General features: G+C 45.2%; 1 protein-coding gene across 42 annotated transcripts in view; it reads left to right on the top strand.

The window, feature by feature from the left end:
• Positions 1-22,157, top strand: part of EPB41 (erythrocyte membrane protein band 4.1) — an 86,749-nt gene that overhangs the window by 28,008 nt on the left and 36,584 nt on the right. For all 42 annotated transcript variants that reach the window (XM_039729001.1, XM_039729002.1, XM_039729026.1 and 39 more), the window contains 8 exons: positions 6,814-7,273; positions 9,915-10,145; positions 12,495-12,599; positions 16,005-16,047; positions 17,997-18,072; positions 18,532-18,750; positions 20,916-21,003; positions 21,535-21,687. In XM_039729001.1, coding sequence (XP_039584935.1) covers positions 6,821-7,273; positions 9,915-10,145; positions 12,495-12,599; positions 16,005-16,047; positions 17,997-18,072; positions 18,532-18,750; positions 20,916-21,003; positions 21,535-21,687 — 1,368 coding nt within the window. In that variant the 5' untranslated portion in view covers positions 6,814-6,820. Of the gene's footprint in view, positions 1-6,813; positions 7,274-9,914; positions 10,146-12,494; positions 12,600-16,004; positions 16,048-17,996; positions 18,073-18,531; positions 18,751-20,915; positions 21,004-21,534; positions 21,688-22,157 lie in introns of those variants that run through there.

The following is a 22,157-nucleotide window of genomic DNA, read 5'->3' as shown; positions in this document are numbered from 1 at the left end:
GTATTTATCCAGCAGGCAGCTCTTTATCAAAGGAGCGTGCAGGGCCCTTGGGGCTTCTAATTATAGCTTTGGTTTGGAAGCAGCCAAAGGGAGAGCAACAAAATAAAAAGTGCTTTACTCACGTTCTTGGGAAACTGTAAGGAAACAATATGAGCCCTGTTATGTTAAACCTTGAGTGTAAATGAGGCACAGTGTAAGTAAACACATCTGTGTTCAGTCAGGAAAAAAACCACCTTATGAATAATTCATGGGAAAAATCCTCCTGTTCAGTTGATGGAGAGCTATTGCTTATTTCTGTTGAACTGTTGCTTTAACAAGATGGAATGCTGCTGCAGGGAGAGCCATCGTCACACACAGCGGTGGCATTGTCATGTCTGCTGTGCTGTCATCGCCACCGCAGGTATTCCTTCGGTGCGGAGTCAGGAGTGGCTGTGATGGAGTGACCTGCTGGGATGGAGCCTGTCCTTGCCATTGCCTCCCTGTGATGGAGTGGCTCACTCATGGTGCTTTTGTAAGCACTGTTCCGCTGCTTTCCTATGCACAGATTTCTGGCGCCTGCTGGGTGCCCGTGCTCCCCGTTTCCATGAGAGGGTGGTGGAGGGAGCAGCCCCAGGATGTTATCTGCACCACACAGGGGCTGAGCTGCTCGTAGGGTGGGGATGGGCTTGGATGGATCCCTCCCTCCCTCCGCCAGGTCGGGCAGATACTGGCTCTTTCGGCAAAGGATGGTTTTGGAGCGACTGCAGCCTGCCAGGCTGAGCCACTGTGTCCTCCAGGGGGGTTTGGAGACTTGTTTCTGGAGAAGCAGCCCTGTCAGGCACTGTGTGTTTGAGATCAAACCATGTTTTTTCTGCTCCGGCCTCTGCTGCAGAGGGGAAGGGAGCCCCAGTGTTACTGCTTGCTACTGAATAGGAAGCAGCACTTGTATTAAACTGATGGTTTCCTTGGTCTTCTTAGCCAGCTACTGCGTTGCAGTGGGAGGAGGGATAGTCTATGAGCAGCTTGATTTTACTGGCAATCTGGTGCATGTGTCTTCTCTGTGTTTCTGTTCTGGGTCCAACTCTTCCAAGTTCAAGTGAGTTTTCCAGACAGGTCCCACACAGGCAGCCTTTCCAAACCCATTGCTTTAGACAAGGCCCCAGTGACAGGTACATGTTTTCATTTAAATTTCAGCAGTTCACCAATGAGCAAAACCCATTAATTTCCATGTAAGGAATTCTGTACCATCCAGGAGGATTTTTGAGGATACGGAGGAGGAGCTCGCAGCTTCCTTTGCTTGTAATGCACTCACTGCTCCATTTAGTCAGGTCATTTTATAAGCCCAGTCTTCAATTTGACATAAATGATTTGCTTTCAACAGATGGTGAGCTACTATTTTTGCCCTCATTTAAATAGGAAAGCTGTATGATAGCAGGAGATGGGAGAGGGGCATGGTGCTGCCGACATGCAGTAGATTACCAGGGCTGGTCTGGTGAGAATTAAATCCGGGCAGCTGTGATGTGCCATCTGTGTTGTGTTGGGTGGTTTATTTTTCCCCTGTTCGGTAAGGCTGCTGAAGTCTCCTGTTACCCTCCAGGTCAGGCTGAGTGACTGCATCCTTTATGTTCATGATCCAAAGTACCAGCACAGAAAGATGAGGCATGTTAATTGTAAGAGGGGTTATAAAATGTCAGCACTAATTATTCCTTTAATGAAATGTATTAAATAAATTCTGAAAGGTTCTGAGTCTTTAGATTATTTTAAAGTTGTTTGAATTTCTGTTGAGAGGCTTATTTTATTGCATTTGAATTTCTTACCTTGTTTGAAACCCCCAAGCAAACAGCTCTCTGCTATGGTCATAGAATCCCAGACTGGTTTGGGTTGATAGAGACCTTAAAGTCCATCACATTCCACCCCCCTGCCATGGCCAGGAACACCTTCCATTAGATGAGGTTGCTTTAAGCTCTATCCAATGTTTTCTTTACTGTAGTAAAAATCACATGTAGGACACATAACACACACGTGGAGTGAGTCGTGCTGGTGGCAGCTGCAGTTTCCTCCTCTCCCACCCACAGGTTTGTTGCACGTGCACAAGGTCTTGACAAAACTGAATTTTCAGGCTGTGCTCTCTATTTCAAGCAGCATTCTGTGTAGTTTCCCTGGTGAATTATGTGATTTTCACACACATTATGAAACAGGAAGGAACGCATTTTAAAGAAACCCTGTTTCACTGTTGCTGAAACTATTTGATTTTTGCCTATTTTTAGCAGAAATTTCTGTCTTATCATTATCTCCAGCTCTTGCTGGAGCAGCAGTGTTCCGTGAAGCCACACATTTCTGTGTAGCAAGGTCAAGACAGTTTGTCCCACCCGTTATCTGGTGTTAGGCATCTCTGCAAGACAGTTTGTGTTTCCAAGAACTGAACCTTCCCCATGGACAGTCCTTTTCTTCTCTCTCTGAAAGACTAAGCCACTGGGAATAAAGTTATGACATAAGCCATAAATCATTTTTCCAGGCTTGGAAACAGGGATAAGTTAGATTTTTCACAGAATCACAGGCTGGTTTGAGTTGGAAGGAACCTTCAAGCCCATGTCATCCCACCCCTGCCATGGGCAGGGACACCTTCCACTGTCCCAGAGTGCTCCAAGCCCCATCCAGCCTAGCCTTGGACCCTTCCAGGGGTCCAGAGGCAGCCACAGCTTCTTTGAGCAACTTGTGTCAGGGCCTCACAGGCAGGAATTTCTTCCTGATTTCTAATTAACCCTTCCTTCCTTCAGCATAGCTTCTGTTTACTGTTGCTAAACTTACTGGGTGCCTAAATAAGAGAGACTGAAGTAGGCTGGCAGGTAGGAGAGAGTGACAGACTTATCTAAACTTGCCTGTTTCATTGAGCCTCTGTAACTTGTCATGGAACAGCCCAAATGAGCAGCACTGTCATTTCCAGGGAACTCAGGTGCCACCACTTAATGAGAACCTTCCAGAGCCCATGCACCCTAAAGGAGGAATTTACCGTTCTCTTGAGGATTGAAGGCTTTCTCAACATGGAGCTGTTGCAGTGTGTTGAGCTACTCTAAAATCTTTTAGATAAGTCTGTGTGTGTCTGTGCAGCATGGAAAATGAGGATGGTTTGGCTTAGATTGGGGTTGTCTTATGATGTCTGCAAGAGCAGAACCCATGGAACTATGTAGGGATGAAACTGAGTTTAGCCATCATCTGCTCACCAGATAATTAGTGCAGGGTGGATGGGGCTTGGAGCAGCCTGGTCTAGTGTAAGGTGTCCCTGCCAATGCCAAGGGGTTGGAATGAGATGAGTTTAAGGTCCCTTCAATCCAAAGCATTCCATGATTTTATCATTGAACCATATATGTTAGGAGCATGGTGAGCAATGAGCACTTGTGCACCTTTTCAGTCTGTTTTGTTTCAAGGATTTTGATGCAGGAAAGAGAGATGAGTATGTATGAACTACACCAAGCCCAGGGAGATATTGTGTGTTCCCTACGGCTGTGTCCTTGGCCAGAAAGAAGGATAAGCAGTGAGGATGGGGGGCTGTAGAGTCTTTGCAGATACAGCAGGTTCAGGAGGTGCCCCTGCACTGTTTTGTTTTGACGTTTGGTGTTCAGAGTTGAGGATGCCTTTTGAGAGAAGATCTGTGGAGCTCCCTCTTCATCACCAAAGCACTGACATTCTTGAGGAGGTCCAGGTTCACCCTGGAGGCTGCTCCAGTTCAGATGAGGTGGAATGTTGCCAGTGGGAGATCACCCATGGTGCAGATGTGCCTGGCCTGTGTTCTGCTGTGGAAGTATTTAACACCTTTCTCTTCAGGTTGCTTCCAGTTGCCAAAGCTGCCTTATCTGGAGAATGTTCTTCAGATTAAAAATCCTTATATATAAATATATACTTGTATTCTTTTGTGATGAGATTGTTACTCTGAAATCTCTCTCTGGGTTCATATCTGAGTTTTGTTGTAGTTTGCTTATTTCCATAGTGTTTAACACCTCCACTCCAGACTTGTGAAGAGGCTGCCTTTCACAGGCTGTCTGACATCAAACCTTCAGCCTCTACCAACGAAAGCCCCTCCAAATGAAGTATTTACGATGTGACAGTTCAGAGCAGAAGGTTATCAGCACTGCTTGAGTGCTCTTACAGTAGCAGAGCATCTTCCTCCAGCATCCAGGGAGCTCCCGAGGCACCTGCTGGCTCAGCAGAATCGCCTTATGGAATAGCAAGGGAAGAAAATTTAATTTAAATAAAAACCTGCTTGCGGTTTGGCTGTGGGCAGTGCTTTCTCCAAGGGATGGGTTGAAGAGCAATGGAATGGGGACCTCGCTCTTTGTGTCTGCTCTGCTGTGGGCTGGATTGGAAACAAAACGCCATTTGGCACCCATCTCCTTGCAGGAAAGGCCCTTTTCTTCAATGGATAATCACAGAATCACAGACTGGCTTGGGTTGGAAGGTTTAAAGATCATCTCCTTGCACCCCCTTGCCACGGACAACCTCCCAGTTATGTTACTTACTTATGAATCTCTTTGGTTTTGATAATGAATGTAGGGGAAATAATTTCTGAGCATAAAACTTCCAAGGGAGGGAGTCAGCCAGGAGTGCATGCATTGGAGCAGTGCACTCGGGTCTCACAGCAAGATGTTTGCTGTACCCAGTGAGTTATTGGTGCTGGCTGCTATGAAGTGTTTATTGAGGGCTCCTCTGCATCCCCAGCGCTGCTGAGGGGATCGGGCTGAGCTGAAGTGTGGTTGTTGGGAAAGGGAGGAAAGACAAGGAGAAGTCTGCTCGCTCATTGCCAGCCAGACGCACCTTCCTGCGCCAGGAAAGGTCCATGACTGTGGCTTTGAAATGTAAACAAGTCAACAAATCTCGTTTCAAGCTGTTGGTGTTTAAAGAGAGAAAAGTACATCCAGAGGAAATGTTCCTTTGTGGACTGTCCCTGGGGCTTCCTGCAGCCGATAAGAGCTGCTCCTCAGCTGTGCCCTCCCCACTAACGTCATCTCTAAAGCTTTGGTTCTGCCTTTTTGGTTTGAAGAGCAACTCGTCTAATGTTGTGTGTTTTGATAACGATTCCTACAAATTTATTTATTCAAACCAAACACAGTGGGAAGCAACAACAAAGCAGGCTGCTCCAATAGCTGGTGCCTGAGGGAGCTGGCTGCTGGTGTGTGATTGTGGTGGGACAGGCTTGCAGAACATCCCTTTCATTCTGAGTGTGCTGGGGCATTGGGAGCTTTGCCCTGGGTGCTGGCATAGTGGGTTTGGGGTGATGGGTGTTTGGCTGAACAGAGTCCTTGGCCTCTTCACTGCCTTGTGGCATCTCTAGGAGTTCTTGGAGAGCAGAAACTGGCTGCATAGTGGCTGGGGTTCTCTGCAGTAGGAGCCATGGGTTGCTAATGGGTGGCAAGGGATTGCAGGAGGAGAGGGAGCAGAAGTAAGAACTGCAGGAACAAGTCACACGTATGCTGCCATCTGCAAACTGATCGCAGGCACGTCTGGGTTTGGGCACCCTCGACCATGTAGCATCCCTGGTCCACTGGCTGCTCATGATGCAGGTTCTCTGCTTGGGTGTCTGTTTCTTCAGTGCAGGTTGGAAGCTGCTGTTTCAGTGGGCTCTGCTACTCCATTGGGTTTGGAAATACCCAGAGCAGCTCACAGAGGGTAGATGGTGAGTGGAGAGTAATTCTGTCTTCTGCTTCTTCAGGAGACCATGCTAAAATGAGCCCTGCAGCTTGTCCCCAACGCTGTTGGGGCTGAGTCCAAGTGAAAAAACCCAACAAAACCCCAAACCAAACCCTGTAACCTCAGGAAATTTGTGTTGCTGCAGAAACAAATTCAGGGAAGGTCTGTGATGCTGTGCTGATTTTACCATGGTGTTAGAAATAATATGAAATGTTTGCATTAAACGCAAGGGGAAAGTCCTTTGAAGAGCTGGGAGGGCTTTTCTCCTTCAAGCACTCTGGTTCTTTTAGCAGTCAGGATGAGTTAAATTAAAGTTGATGAATGCAATAATATGTAGGAGGATGACATCTTGAAATGTTTCTTAATTTTAAGTGTGTATTTTGAGCAAATGTTTATACACTGAGCTCGGGCTGGGGATTGAGGCATATTGGATTATATGCTATTTGCTCAGTGTAAGCAGTGGCAATTTATTGCTGCAGATACATGTGATACGGTGCGCAAAGATTAGTTCTATCCCCTCTAAAGCATGATTATTTTGGGTCCTCTTTATACCTTAAATAGATATTCTTCTCATGTGATTTCCATCTTTTTGTGTCAACAGCCTAGGCTAAAGTTGAAATAAACATTGCATCAGCTTAATAGCACAAGCTCTGAGGAAATCTGCTCTCCATTATAGATGTTGTTTGGAAACCTTTTCATTTGACATTTTTCCAGTGTGCAGTGCAAATACCCTATGAATCCCAAAGTCTGCTGGGCTCCACTGGATTTGTCTGGTACAGAACAATGTGACTCCTCAACACTGATGGGTCCTGTTCCCAGCAGTGTGGCTTGGTGTGTTTTAGATCAAAGAATCTTAGAATGATTTAGGTTGGAAGGGACCTTAAAGATTATTTTCAAAGCAAACTGTAGCAAAAGGAATGACTTTGCTTTTGCTGACTTAGGCTAGAGTCAGCCAGGGTTTCATCCCCTTACAGGCCATTCACTTCAGAGTTGGATTCGATGATCCTTGTAGGTCCCTTCTACTCTGGCTCTGTTACAGGGTGGTGTGGCTGGTGAACATGGTGTGTCTGTGCTCGTGGTTGGTTTGAATAGCTCAGTCAGACATGGGTATTGGAAACCTCTTGACTGAACCCTTTTGCTCCTCTCATACAGCATCATCATGACAACAGAAAAGAGCCCAGCAGCCGACGCTGACAACTCAGAGCAGCAGCAAGCCAAGGAGGAGGAAGGAGCTACTGAAACACAGAAGCAAGAGGCTTCCCTGGAGGAAGGGGCTCAGCCAACACCGGAGAGGCAGCCCCAGAAGCCAAAGGCCTCCAACGGAGATACCCCCACGCACGAGGAGCAGGGCAAGAAAGAACGTCGCACCTCTGAGGGCCGAGGTCTCTCCCGCCTCTTCTCCTCCTTCCTCAGGAGGCCCAAGTCTCAGGTATCCGAAGAGGACAAAGACACTGATGCTCCTAAAGAGGCGGGAGGTGACCAGAAAGATGCAGGATTAGGAGCCAGCCCTGATGAAGATATCCTGGTGAAAGCCCCGATTGCAGCTCCTGAGCCTGAGCTCAAAACTGACCCATCACTGGATCTCCATTCCTTGAGCAGTGCAGAAACACAGGTAAAACACCCCATTCCAAGGGACATGCTCCCTGCTGCTTTAAAATGTGTCTTTGTAGCCAGAACCATAACAGCTTCATATCCCAGGCTGGTAAGCTTGACTAGAAAAGATCATGATACGCCAAAAAGGCTCTTGTTAGCTCCCTGTGTTTCATTGTGTACTTCCCACTCTTGCATCCCTGAATCTGACCTGCAAAGTACCTGTTCCAGGAATTAGGGTCACACTCCACAGCATAATTTAAAATGCCCTGTGCTGAATCATTGCTCTGCTGAGGCTTGGGGTGTCACATCGGAGCACAGAGGGTTCACATTCATTGAGTCCAAAACCAGGGTTGATCATCAGGATATCCTTGGTGTGAGCAGGATCAGGGCAGGTCAGTGGCCCAAGGTGGACCTTGCAAGAGTATTTTGATTTGGGAACCGATTTCTTCAACTTCAAGGAGTGCAAGCACGGCATTTTAGGACTTGGTCATCTGCTTGGTCAGGGCTAGTGCTGAGCCTGCCAAATATAAATATTTTCTGCTTATGCATCATGTAGACAGGGCTTTCTGCATGGCACATGCACTGAACCCAGCTCCTGGGACATGTCTGATGTCTGCTCTTTCCAGCCAGGGTAATTTTTCATGTAAAATTTAATGTTTAAAAATCTAAAGTAGAAATTGAGGCAGAGACACACCCAGGGAACATTCACTGAGCTGTGGCTGGTTATTGATTTGGGTGGTGGGTGCTGGGTGCCCTCTCTTCCTTCTTGGGTAGTTGCAGCTCTACTATTACTTGAGCCTGAAGTGGAAAAAGGTGGGTATTCCTTCTCCTCAGCTGGGAATTTCTTATATCCCAACCAACCCATGTGTATTGCTGGAGCCAGACAGGGTGAAATGTGGATTTCTGACCCACTACCTTAAGTTCACAGTGGCTCCAGATACCCACAAATGCTCAGTTTTGGAGCAATACTTTACAAATTCAAGCATTGCCACTAGGCAATAATTGCAAATCCGCCTCCTTAAAATTACAAAGTTGTAGAGAGGGTAGTAGGTAACAGCTTTTCCTTTCTTTTCCCAAATTTCTGAGCCTGTGAAGACTGTGGGATGATCTCTCCTCATGTTTTATACCTCTGAGGGTTGGGGTTAGCAGGATGGGGAAGAGGTGGAGATCTTCAGGCAATTTCAGCCCAGAAATTGTATTTTCAAGAGGAACTTCTTCTTGGAAGTGTTTAAGGCCAGGCTGCATGGATCTTGGAGCAACATGGTCTAGTGGAAGGTGAGATGGGCTTTAAGGTCCCTTCCAACCAAAACCATTCTGTTTTTTTTAATGCATGATTTCTTTCTGTATTTATCTCTGATTTGCTGGTCCTGAGCCCATGTGAATTTGCACCTCAGCCTTTCTTCATGGGTCTTTCATTTTAGACGACGCATTTGTGTCTTTTTTAGTTCTTATTTTAGATCACTGTCAGTGCCTTTCTGAACTGTGACACTCGGCAGATATTTCTGCTGTGAAAGCATTTGCGAGGTGCTGCAGTTTGATAAATGCTGACCAACGGGCATTAGGAGCTTTGATTCCCTGCTCCCAATTGTCCCAGTTCTGCTGGAACAGAAGTCAGCAGCTTGTTGACATTATTTAGTTTTTAAATACCTCTGTGCACTTGTGCCTGGGTGTGATTTCATGAGATGTGATGGGCTGAACAGACAAGGTTTTGCTCTTCCTCTACTGCAGCTCTTTGCTCCTGCTGTATTCAGCCCCTTCCAGCATTGTCACAGCCTGCCGTGAACTCGTTTAACCTGCTGAAGTGGCAGAGGAAAAAAAACCATACAGCTTCCTTCCTTCTCCTGTCCCCAAACTACATCTCTTTCTGCTATTTAAGTGGATTAAACTGGCTTGCAAAGTGCTTCCGTAGGCAAAGGGGATGGTGGTGTGCAGGCTGCCTTCCCTTTTTGGTGGCAGAGAGCTGCTCGGTCAGCTCCAATGGCCATGAAGCCTCAGCCCTGACCCTCCTTTTAGTGCCACTGCTACCATAAAATCCCACAATGGTTTGAGTTGGAAGGGACCTTAAAGCCCATGTCATCCCACCCCCTGCCATGGCAGGGACACCTTCCACTATCCCATGGTGCTCCAAGCCCTGTCCAGCCTGGTCTTGGACCCTTCCAGGGATCCAGAGGCAGCCACAGCTGCTCTGGGAAACCTATGCCTGGGCCTCCCCACCCTCACTGGAAGAATTTCTTCCCAATATCCCATCTAGCCTCTGTCAGTTTAAAACAATTCCCCCTTGTCATGCCAAGGGACAGCGCACTGGAAGAACAGCTATGCCAGAGTGGCAGTGGGAGCACTGGGGGTCCTGCTTGAGGGGAAAAAACCTTCCCAGTCCAGAAGGTGCTGTCACTAACACCATGAATGCACGATGTAATCTGCCCTGATTTCTCTAATCAACCCTTACTTCTTTTTTATTACATCATTTACAAAATAAAAACTTGGAAAGTACTTGGAGTAAAAATTAATACCATTCCCTTGGTCACCCCAGTTGCTGCTCCAGATCCTGGGTTACAGGTTAAAGTAGGATAATGAATTCTGAGTGAGATCCCAGCCCTGCATTGCTTGTTCCATGTGATGCTTTGTTTGTTTGTTTGACATCTCTAAATTGGGGGTTTCAGCCTGCTCAGGAGGAGAGGAGGGACGACCAGGAGCCTTTGGGAAGAGACCTCGAGGACAGGGAAGAAGGGGAAGCAAAGGAAGAGGGTGCCAAGCCAGAACCGAAGGCAGAGTCTCTGGAGACTAAAGCAGACAAGGATTTGAAAGCTGCCCAAAAAGCAGTGAAAAGACACAGAACCATGTACTGCAAAGTCGTCTTGCTGGATGACACCATTTTTGAGTGTTCTGTGGATGTAAGTACTTTGGGGGTTTGGTTCTGCTTCTCCTCTCTTCTCTCTCCCTTCTGCTTCTCTTGAAAAATCACCACAAACACGATTTAATAGGGGCCTAATGTGCTGCCAGGGAATTACATGACAGGTTTTACTGCAGAACAAGCCTGCTGTAAGCTATAACAACTTATTTAGTGTGTTGTAAAAACCTCTGGGTACTAGGAATCTTTATTTTATTGTTCTACTATTCCAGGGTGCCTTACTTTATAAAGGTGGGGGAAAGTTAAAAAAAAAAAAAACCCAAACCCAAACTTTATATTACTTGCTGTACATGATCTCTCTTATTTGTATTCTAGGCTAGAGTTTAGGTTTTTGGGGTAGGTTGCAATTGTCTAAATAACTTTTGCCTCTTTGGCTTTGAATAAAATGGGTTGTATAAAATTGATTTGTGCTTTTTTAGTTCCCCAAGGTACCTTTGCCTCTCAGGCTGCTGGTTCACTTAGCTCCTGGTGCCTTGATGTAAAGAAAAACACACTGTGTTTAGCCTGCAGTTGAATATATTTCCAGTAAACAATTTAAAATTATGTTGACTTAGAGCACTGCAATCCTCTTCATTTGAGAGCTTTGTCTCTACTTTATTTCGTATATTCCCTCATAGGTGGTGCTGTCAGGGCAATAAAAAACGAGCAGAGATCCCTATTTTAGTATCAAAATACTTGTCTGGAATATTAATAATCTGGTACTTACCATTGGAATATACTTCCACCAGCTTGTTTTCCTTCAATCCTGCTGGTAAATGGGCCAAGAGAGGGTATGTGGGCACAGGGCTCCTTGTGGGAACAGTCACCTTGGGTGATCCTGGGCAAGTAGGTCAGTGCTGAGTGTTTGTGTAATGGTAGTGCTGCTGGTACTGCCTGGGATCAGCTCAGAGCATCACGGCCCCCATCACCTTCCCCTTGGCCAGGGAGACTGTGTGCAGCCCCAAGGAATCTCTTCTTCAAATCCCAGTGACAGCTTGCTGTGGCTTTGTGCCTCAGTTTGCTGCAGCGATGCTTTTGGATACTGTCATGGACACTGTTGGAGGGAGAGCCATGGATAGTCAGGCAGAGCCTGACTTGAGCAGGACATGAAAAATTTCTCTCTGTAGGTCCAGAGTGCCGTGATGGACACTGCAGAGGGTTAGGGGGGCCACTGTGTCAGTGAGACTCTCAACTTGAGAAGCACCATTGGCTTTAGTGACAGTGTAATTCTGCTCTGGCAGTTTGAAAGTTTATTAAGATTTAATTGGGAAGGAATTGCAAAGGTGTAGACAAAGAGTAGCACAAATGCCTTTATCCCAGGAGAATTAGTGTTTTCAGGCATCCTTTCCGACTGACAGCCCTGGAAGCTTTTTCATTTCTATATCAGTGCAATTCTTTGAGGAGTACCCAGGCTAACACATGCATTATGTTACCTATAGAGTCACAATGTGTGCACAAAGGACCTGACAGCTGAAAGGCTGAAATAAAGCCAAGGAATAAAACAGGCAGGGGTCTTGGAGCAGTTGCCATGCAGAGATGGCTGACAGGAGAGCTGCGGGCATTAGCGAAGCTGATTTTGCGTCACTGGAACTGCACTTTCTTCTAGCAAAGCCGCCAATGGAATGAGCTGCTTCTGGTTGCCATAGTTTTATGCCTCAGGGATGTTTTCCTTCATGCTTTTGGACTAAAAGGGTGTCTGTTCCTTGGCCAGTTCACTTCTGCAGGATTTGGGGAAGAGAAAAAGAAAAAATAAGAATGCTCAAATGTATTTCTGGAGGTAGGAAGCTGTGTGCTGAGTAGCTTTGGGCACATGAGGCAGATGGGAGAAGCTGGTTTTCTTTGGCAGAGAAGGGCAATGGAAAGGCCATGGAAATCATGGGCTTTGGTTTTTTCTGAACCTGGGAAAGATCAGGTTGCCCCTGAAATGAATAGGTTGGTAGCAGCAGATTAATCTCTTGATTGACACCTGAATCTGGGAGATGCCAGCACTGTAGATGTACCTTGGGAGGGAAAACTGTCCAGATCCTTGGTGTCTGTTAAGCTGTGTTGGAAAGCCCAGCTTTGGGGGATTTTCAGACATGGAGCTGGTGGGAAGAGAAGGACCCACTGTGGTTCTTGTTGCCTCCGTGGAATTTTTATGTCTGGTTGCCTCTGGAATTTTTATGCCCTTTCCTCTAAGGAGTCCTTGCTCTGAAACAGTCAGGAGGTAAGATTTGGAGCTACTCAGGACCTTTTTTTCCCCTTACTGCTAGTGCACAGTATGGTTTCATCCTATTCCCTTCTTCCCCTCTCCTGTGAGCAAAGACAGGCAAAACCCAGCCCTGTCCTACAGGATTTCTTTGTCTATTTGCAGAAACACACCAAGGGACAGGATCTACTTAAAAAAGTCTGTGACCACCTCAATCTGCTGGAAGAAGACTACTTTGGTTTGGCCACATGGGACACACCAACCTCCAGGGTAAGCAGCTGCTGATCTCAAGGGGATTCAGCTCTTTCTGCATCATCTCCCCAGGGCAGGAAGTGGGGCAAAAGCTCCTCTGCAAACTCGTTTTGGTGTCCTCCCTAAATATGGATTGCAGGTCATGACACAGGAAGAAATGGTGGATAAATGACTACAGGAGTGTGGATTTTTGTCAAGAAGCTATGTGAATCATAGAATGAATCTCAGTGAACTTGGGTCTTCACTTTGAGAAAAGTCATTATATTAGTTTACTGCAGAATGATGTCATTAAGTTATAAAGCTGAAGGAGTCAGGCTGCCCTGGCACGGGTGTTGGCATTGGGAAAGTTTGGTTGAAGCCATCCAGAGCATTTGGAGTTGAGCCTTTGCCCTGCAGAAAAACAGATGTGACCTTCTACCAAAGCTCCTACTCTTGGTTTCAATTTAAGGTCTTTGTTTGACTTGACTCAAGCAGTCTTTTGAGACCTTCAGATTTACCCTTTAACTCAACAATTACTTGAGGGGTCTATTTCATAAAGCCAAAAGTGAGATAATTGAAACGAAGGGCCCAATTCTGTGTCCTTTAGACCCGTCACGTTGGTCTGTATTCTGACTCTTCCTCTGCTTCACCTTCAACAATCCCCTGTGGCCAGGTTACTGACTGACAGATGTCTGTCATTAAACACTTCATATTGCTTTATAGACAGGCAAAATAACAACCAAAAATAACACTATTTGAGACAGGCAGAACTCCTACTTTGTTTTACAGTCTCTGGTGTCTTCCAATTTTCTTGGATGTGAAATGTGTTTCTATGTATGTAACCTGGATATTTTTTATGTCAGAGGATTATTTTTTATCAGAGTTTGTTCTTGCGAAGGGAGGGGTAGATGTACTTTTAGATCCAATTAAGAGCAAAAAGAGTGTAGCTGGGGCAGCTCAGCTTCTTCTGCATGTGCTGTGGGCAGCTCACTGCTGCATTTGGATATTAGGAAAAATTCCTTCCTGGAAGGGGCTGTCAAGCCCTTGGTACAGGCCACCCTAGGAAGTGGTGGAATATCCCTGGAAGTGATCAAAAAGCTTATAGATGTGGCATTGCAGACACTGCGTAGTGCTGACCTTGGCAGTGCTGGAGTAATGTTTGGACTTATGATCTTAGAGGGCCTTTCCTAAATGATTCTGTGGTTTCCCAGACCCTCGGACTTGCTCTTCTTGTGCCCAGGCTTTTGGCATTGATTCTTCTGGAAGCAGAAGCATGTACCATCTCCCCCAAACCAACAAGGGCTGAGAGGTTATACAGCTTTTTAACTGCAGGGACTGAAAACAGATTGTTTTGTCAGATCTGTGTCCCAGGGCTGGAAGCTGGGGCATGTGAGGCCACTGTCTGTAGGTTGTTCAGCTCCAGTGTGGAGCAAGCTGGTTTGGTTTGCACTGATGGGTGAAAACACCATTTATTTTTTTTTAATCTTTCTGGTTATGTTTCATTGTACTGTGAAATCTGAAGCTCTCCTGCTGTAACTTCAGCAAGACCTCCCCAGCGTTACTGATTCACAGGTGAAATGGTGTTAATAGGATCCAGGGATGAGCTCCTGTGTGGTGAATGCTTTGTGGGGTGCTCCCAGGACGAGTGGAGAGACAAGAATCTTGACTCCATGTTTCAGAAGGCTGGTTTATTATATAATTATATATATTATATTGAAATGATACAGTAAAACTATACTAAAAGAATAGAGAGAAAAGGATTCATCAGAAGGCTAGAAAGAACAAGAATGGAATGCATAACAAAGAGCTTGTGACTGCTCACAACCTCGACATAGGTGGCTGTGATTGGTCATCAAGTGAAAACAATCCACATGGACCAGTCTAAGATGCACCTGTTGGTAAGCAATGTCCAGACCACTTTCCACACTCATCAGATAGTTAATTGTTTACATTTATTTTCTGATGCTTCTCAGCTAGGAGAAAAATCCTAGCAAAGGATTTTTCATAAAATACCATGATGACACTCCTGCACCTCACCTGCAGCTGTGTAGAGCAGGTGAAGATACACGTGTATATTCCTGGATAGGGAAGGGTTGTATGTGACATTTTCCACCTTGATTTTAGGGAATAAACTCTCTGAGGACCAGTAATTACCCACATGGGCATAGCAGAGGGTGACAGTGGGATTAGGAGGTTGTGACAGTGGCTGGAGCAGCTGGGCGCTGTGGAGCAGCAAGGAGCTCCTTGCCCTGAAAGGGAGGTTTGTTCCCACTGATTCATGACCCAGTGGCATAAAAGTGCTGTTAATTGCTGTTCCCATCATTGTCTGCTGGATCAGGCAGGGTGGGATGCATGACTGCACCCTGGGCTCACCCCAGTAACGAGCAGTTGTGGCACCAGCTCAGCCATGGAGATGCTGTGCTCCAAGCTGTGGCCCTAAAAAGACAGCAAATCTTCCTTTCAAATGGATTTTGTATCCCCACTTTTATATGTTGGAGTAGGCATATAAAAAGAGGAGATTAAATGTAAGTATTGCTCTTTCCCTGCCATGAAGTTATGTGTCCTTCTGGTCAGGAGAGATTAGCTTGGGGGATTCAATGAGTTAATTCCTTCACCTCGGGAGACCTGGATGTCCAAATCCTATTCAGAGCTGGTGAAAATGAAGAGGTGGTTAAATGTAACCTCTCCAGGAGGGTTGCTAGCCCACTGCCAGCGCCTGACTCCTGCAAAGGGAAAGGCTCAGACTGTGGAAAAAACAGGAATTGTGTTTTGAGGTTTAAATTGCACCACCATCCCACAAAACCCCAAATTACAGAGGAGGGGGAAAAATATATTTCTAAATTTGTAGCAGAGATAATACTAGAAACTTGAGTCATAGTTAAAAGACATGAAGTTTATGTCACACTCCTGTAAAAAATTCCAGCCTTACTCAGGAATTGGGTGTTTTTACTTGTATTTCAGCAATTAGGTCATTGAAAACTATAGCTAATAATAGAAAGTCTTGGTGATCTTTGATCTGTATAGGGTAAGTAAGGAGGCAGGGTGCTTAAAGTTAATGTATCTGTTCTATTTTTCCTATTTTTAAGTGTTCTGGAGAATAAAAAAGGTGTTGTACAAGTGCCCCTGGTAGCTGGATGTGGCTGTGGCCATAACCATTACTCTGTTGTTGCAGCCCTAAATAATCTGCTTATTTTGTTTTTCTTCTCTTGTTACTTCTGCCTCCCTTATGAGTCCCTGGTAGGTGAATGGTTGGAAATACACCCATGGAGACCACAGCCTGGAGTGAAAGTAATGAAGAATGCACGATCTCTTCAGTTTCCATGGCTGCCTTTGTGTCAAATATTGTCCTTTTTTTAAAAATTTTCTGTATTTTTAGCAATTTTCAGCATTCTGTGGTGTTTCTGGACTGTCTGGTAAACTGTGAATGTTTTTATTCTCTTACAGACGTGGCTGGATCCTGCCAAAGAAATAAAAAAGCAGGTTCATGGTAAGTAGATTAATTTATCTTTGTGGGGGGCAGGGGGAGGGTGTGGTTTCTCCCAATGTGGCTTTGGTGAGCCATCCAGGGGGCCCAGGGATGGAGAGAGGTCAAGTGAGGGTGGCTGGCAGGGATCAGTACAAGTTCAAGCAGTCTGTGCATTCTTTCTAGCTTTCTTAGGATCTTCTTAATCTAGATTTAGGAAAAAAATGTGATTTCCTTGGCAAAACAGCTTGAGGTGTGTTTGCCTGAAGCAAAGCCACCCAGTCAATGCAGTGCTGAAATGGGGGTGTGCTCCTTGCTGGGGGACAGGAAAATGGGTGTCAGTGGGAACCACTGAAATCCCAAAGGAGATTGGGAGACACCAGGCAGAATTTTATGGTGGAACAAGGTTTTATGGACTCTGAGGCTGTTTTGAGGTCCAAATATCACTGGAATGATAAATGACTTGAGAAATACCAGCTCAAATACCAGATGCTCTCCCAAGTTGTGTTTTAAGGTCTGCTAGCACTGAATTAGTTCAAGATGAGGGCAGTGTCAAAATTAAATATGTTTTAGAGGCTTTTGTTTTCTCTTGGGAGCAAGTCTGACTGCTTCAGAAGTTTTTGGAAGGCAAATACTGTTTTTTGGATCCTTTTGGTGGGAGGCCGAGAACAAAATGTGTCATTAAATGCAGATTAGGGGTGCAATGCAAGGCTGTGGGGTAGGGGAAGCTCCTGGTCTTAGCATCTTCTCTTGGAATCAGTAGCAGGGTGCAGGTGAGGGGCAGGAGCTGCTCCATACGTAAAATTCATCCAGGGAATGTAATAAATAGCAGCCTGCTGTGAAATCTGGTCCCCTGGGGATGGTTAAATGGCAAATTGCTTGATTTTACTTGAAGGTATTTTGCGTGTACATATGAAAGTGTGGACACCTGTGTGTGGTGGTTTAGGTAACCTCTGCTCTCTTCATTGTCACCTTGGAATCACTTGTTTTGAACTGTGTGTGATGAAAACAATGTGCCTTGTGTTTAATCCCAGTTATGGTATTGCATAAGAAGTAAATCCAGGAATGCTCCATTCCCCCTGTTCCCTGTGTGAGATAGGGATAAACCTCCAAGTGAGTTAAGTGCAGGGGTAGATCTTCTCTTTCTGAAATAAATCTTATTTTGAACTAGTGTTAAAGGTCACAGCAGGGGGAGATGTAACTATGGAAATCACTCAGGACTAGCTTCTACTGGAAAGTGGGATTATTTTCAAGGAAAAGAGAGAGTTACCTCTTCAGCTGTGTCATCTGGGCTGTCCATACCACATATCATGCCAATTCTGTGTGTGTTTATGTGAATTCTGACTCAGTTAATGCCTGTAATGGTGCTATACAAGGTTTGCAACAAGGTGTATTTAAGTAATTAGGTCTGGACTTGAAAAGCTCTTCCTGTCCTGGTGCCTTCTGTCTTCATCCAGAGGTTGATGCTGGTGTTGGGCTAAGTTTAAGCTGTGTGTGAGCACCTGATCCCAGTGCATTAGGCTCAGGAGTGACTTAGCACGGCCTTCCTTGAACTTTGAAGTTTGGGTTAGGCAGTAAACCAATCCATTCAATTGGTCAACCAACCAATTCATTGATTTATAGTCTATGCCTGATCTGTCGTCATGAATCCCTTTTCAGTCAATTAAAAAACATATCAGTCATTGAGCTTTTTAGCAATTAATTTAATTTTTAAGTTGTGGTTAATCCAGGTGATTTTCCCTGCCTTGCTTTTTTTCTCCTGCTTTTTTTACCTGCTGTAAATGAAATCACATCTTACACTTACACAGGTGTTAAGCTGCAGCCAGCTGTGAGAGCAAGCAGCAATGAATCAGTGTTGCATCTGCTAAATTCTGAAGATCAGATTGGCCATTCCCAGCTCTTTTATATCTACTGATCATCACAAAGCTGTCCCAGTGTGTTTATTTTTCTCAAGCTCTCCCTTGTCATTGCAGGGGGCCCCTGGGATTTTACCTTCAATGTCAAGTTTTATCCACCAGATCCTGCCCAGCTAACAGAGGACATCACCAGGTGAGTTATCCAGGAATCCTACTGCTGTGTTCTCCTGGATATGGAGTAGAAATGTTTCATATTTGGGTGATTTTCCCTCCTTTGGGAAGGAGATCAGATGCCTTCACCATTTGGAGGGGGTTTGGTTTGCTTTTAGTGGATGTGAGGATGCTCCCACACTCCACTGGAGTCCATGTGTAAAGCAGTGTCATTTATAACTCTGCCATGTGTCTGTTCATATAGAAAAGTAAATTCCTACCTGAAGCCAAGATTTTCTGGTCATAGTGTCCTTTACTCCCTTTGCAGAGTGGAGGTGACCTTGAAGCCCCCAGGTCTCCATGCTGTTTACCTTGGGAATGAGTAAAAATTGGAAACAAGCATTGTCATATGTTCATCAGTGGCATTTAAAAAGAGACTGATCCTCAAGTTAATAAATTTCTCTGTGTTCTCTGTGAATAGTATTTTCCTTTCTGCCCTCAGGTATTACCTGTGTCTGCAGCTTAGACAGGACATCCTTACAGGGCGGCTGCCCTGCTCCTTTGCCACCTTGGCTCTGCTGGGTTCCTACACGGTCCAGTCAGAGTTGGGAGACTATGATCCTGATCTCCATGGCCCAGATTACATCAGTGAATTCAAACTGGCCCCAAACCAGACGAAAGAGCTTGAAGAAAAGGTTGTGGAGCTTCATAAAACATATAGGTAAGGCACAGTATGGCTGGAGGACTTGTTTCTGCACAGCAACACGAAATAAGGGAAATAAAGGGATTTTCTGGTGTTTTCCCCACCTCTGTGAGATACAGAAAACCTGTGGATGTCCCATCTCTGGAAGTGGTCAAGGCCATGTTGGATGGGGCTTGGAGCAGCCTGGGACAGTGGAAGGTGTCCTTGCCTATGGCAGGGGATGGAACAAGATGATCTTTTAGGGCTCTTCCAATCCAGACCATTCTGTGATTTTATGATGACTCTATGAACATTAACTTTTAACAAAAAATCTAATACTTTGGACAAAATCTTTCAAGAAGTAGGAACTCTTTTGTCCTGCATGAAGAAGAAATTATATTTTTAGAAAGCAGATGGAAAGTCTTGCAATTATTTAGTAACAAGTGCTTTTTTTCGCCCACAGACTAGCCATGGAAGTGGGGTTTAGCTCATTTGCAAATGCAAAATTTACTTGTTTTAACCTTGCCTTTTGCCTTTTTAAAATATATTTCTTTGGGATTTTTGTAATTTTGGATTGTAATTTGATCTAGTTTCTCTGTTTACACACTATAACCTACAGCCTGTTTGGGCATTCTTCTACTCACATTTAGTGAATAACATTCATTTCCTAATGTGGAAGGATTGCAGGTGAGCCGGGAGTTACAAACCTGCAGTAAGTGTTTCTGAATACAGCCATGACCTGGGCAGGTTCAGGTGTGTCTGGTTAAGGCAGGGTTGAACAACTCCTGGGACTCTCTCTGGTATCAGATTCAAGGGTAAACCTCGTCCTCATCCTATTTTGGATGTATCTTCCTAGAAAGGAAAAATGGAGCAGAGACAAGACTTTCTGACAGGCAGATGGGAGCAAAAAACTGGAGCACATTGGGAAGGGTGGATGTGGGCTGTGGCTGTGACCACTCAACACCTCACTCAAGCCTGCAAATCAATATTTTAAATTGATTCCCCTCCATTTACATTGAGAGTAGAGGAAATTAAGGAAAATAAGTACTGGGCCTCTAACAAGCTTCATGACTTGGAGTCAAAGGCCATTTTCTGTGCTAGAAGTGGTGGATCACAGTGCTGAATTATTCATGCCCTCACCAGGAGACTTTAATGTATAAGATGTAGTTATATTTAATCTGTCTGCATGTGCAGGAGAAAACAACACGTCCCCATTTAATTTCTGGTCTATATTTTGTGAACATTAAACTTCAGAGGGTTTTCAGTGGGAATCATAGAAGCATGGAATTGTTGAGGTTGTAAAAGACCTTGAAGACCATTGAGTGCAGCCATTACCCAGCACTGCCAAGCCCACCACTAAACTATGTCCCCAAGTGTAACATCCATGTGTTCTTTGGATATTTCCAGGGAAATCTCTGCTAAACCGTGCTCCAGCTCTTGCTACTGTATTTGCAAAGCACAAGGTACATATCAGGATGGTGACTGCTCCTGGGGCTTTCCTACAGGATTGTCCTTACAGTGGACTTTGCCCTGTCCCCCACCGCTCAAACCTCTATTTACATCACACACAAGATGTGTGTGAGCCTTCAGTAAGGAAGGCATCAAAGGAGAGTAGAAAATGAAATGTATGCAGCTGAATCCTCTCCCAGCAGAGCTGTTAATGTACCTCATACACCAGAAATGTATTAACAGGGACACTTCAATAACGTTGATAATGGCCTCCATTATCAGGATGTCTTTGTTAAACTGTGCCCCTCCTGCAGACAGGGCACCATCTGTTCCCAGAAAACCTCTCATTCATCTGGTTCCCTGGTTGGAATCTCTGCTGAGTGGTTTCAGCTGTCCATGTGTTTGGTTGGAGAACAATAGCTGGGTTTGGGGAGGTCTGTGGGGAATAGGACCTATCACCTTTTGCTCAGTTGCGTTTCTTCTGCTGAATCAAGTTTTGTCCCCTCACTGCTCTTCCTCACTTCCATCTCTAGTGCCTTTACAGCTTCACAGGAATAAAGTGCAGCTGTGTTATTGGGATGTCTCAAAGGACAAATTTAGGCAGTAAGAGTGATTTCATAATTCATTATCTGGGCACAGATTTTTTTATGTTGAAAGCAAAAGAAAATCTATTCAAAATGGATTTCATGAAGTCTGATCTGTCTCCTCTTAAAAGCAACAGTTTTGAGAATACTGATCCCTTTCTTTTTCTGCAGATCCATGACTCCAGCCCAAGCAGACCTGGAATTCCTTGAGAATGCAAAAAAGCTGTCTATGTATGGAGTTGACCTTCACCAAGCCAAGGTGAGCCAGCGTGTGTGCACCTACTGGTGGATTTTGTAATTTGATTATCCTTCCCTTGCAGGAGCAAGTTTACCTGTTTTGGGAAGCTCCTTTGGAAAGAGAGGAAGTATGGAAATACCGACATACAACAGGAATGCCTCAGGCATTCCTGCAAGAGAAGTGATTGTTTGTGGTTGCTTATCATTTATATGTCTCAGGAAACTTTCCAAAGCTCCTCATATAGACAGGTCTTTGAGTAGCTTAGAATACAATATGTATTCCCTGCCACATGAGCTTCTGTGCTCCAGGAAATGTAGGATGGGCTCTTGATGAGCCTTTTGGGCAACCAGCAGAACAGGAGAGATCAGGGGGAGGGAGGAGGTTGTCAGGAAAAGCGTGAAAGAAAAGGAAGGGTAGCCATGGATCTGAGAGTTGGAATCCAGGTGCTGGGGAGATGAATTTATGGGAAGACCAGAGGGATAATTTGGAAGGCAGCTGTTGGCATGAAGCTCATAAACCTGACACTGCTTAAATCCTCATCTGCATTCCCAGGACTTGGAAGGAGTGGATATCACTCTGGGAGTCTGTTCCAGTGGCCTTCTTGTTTACAAAGATAAACTGAGAATCAACCGCTTCCCATGGCCCAAAGTCCTGAAGATTTCCTACAAACGCAGCAGCTTCTTCATAAAGATTCGGCCAGGGGAGGTATGACTGGCTCCTGTGGGCTCCTGTCATCCTGTTTCCTTGGGATCCTCACAGTGTGTGTGTCCCTGGAACGGAGCGGGGTGGGGTCAGGCTCTTCTCTGCAGGAACGTTTGACATCAGGGTATCTGATCCCAGCTGAAGCTCCAAGCCAGCTGGTGACAGTGTAACAACGTGTCATCCAGCACCACCTCCTGGCATCACTGGGTATTCCCAGCATCCAGGGAAAGGCACGGGAGGTTGACAGATGAAATTGGGGCAGAACGAACTCATTTTTTCGAAATGGAGCAAGACAATGGCTCTTTGTCTTGCTTGCATTCAAAGAAAATAATTAAAAATTAGATTTAGCTTTTCATCTAAGTGCAGGAAGCAGGGAATGGATGCATTGGTGCTGCCTCTCATGAAAATCCCTGGAGCAGCCTGGTTACATCAGGGAGAGAGGCTGCAGTAGGGATCCACCTCTTTCCTCTTCT

Source organism: Passer montanus, unplaced genomic scaffold, assembly GCF_014805655.1.
Source record: "Passer montanus isolate IOZ18808 unplaced genomic scaffold, ASM1480565v1 scaffold68, whole genome shotgun sequence".
NCBI lineage: Eukaryota > Metazoa > Chordata > Aves > Passeriformes > Passeridae > Passer > Passer montanus.
Note: the sequence above shows the minus strand (reverse complement) of the source record. Positions and strands in the feature narration are given on the sequence as shown.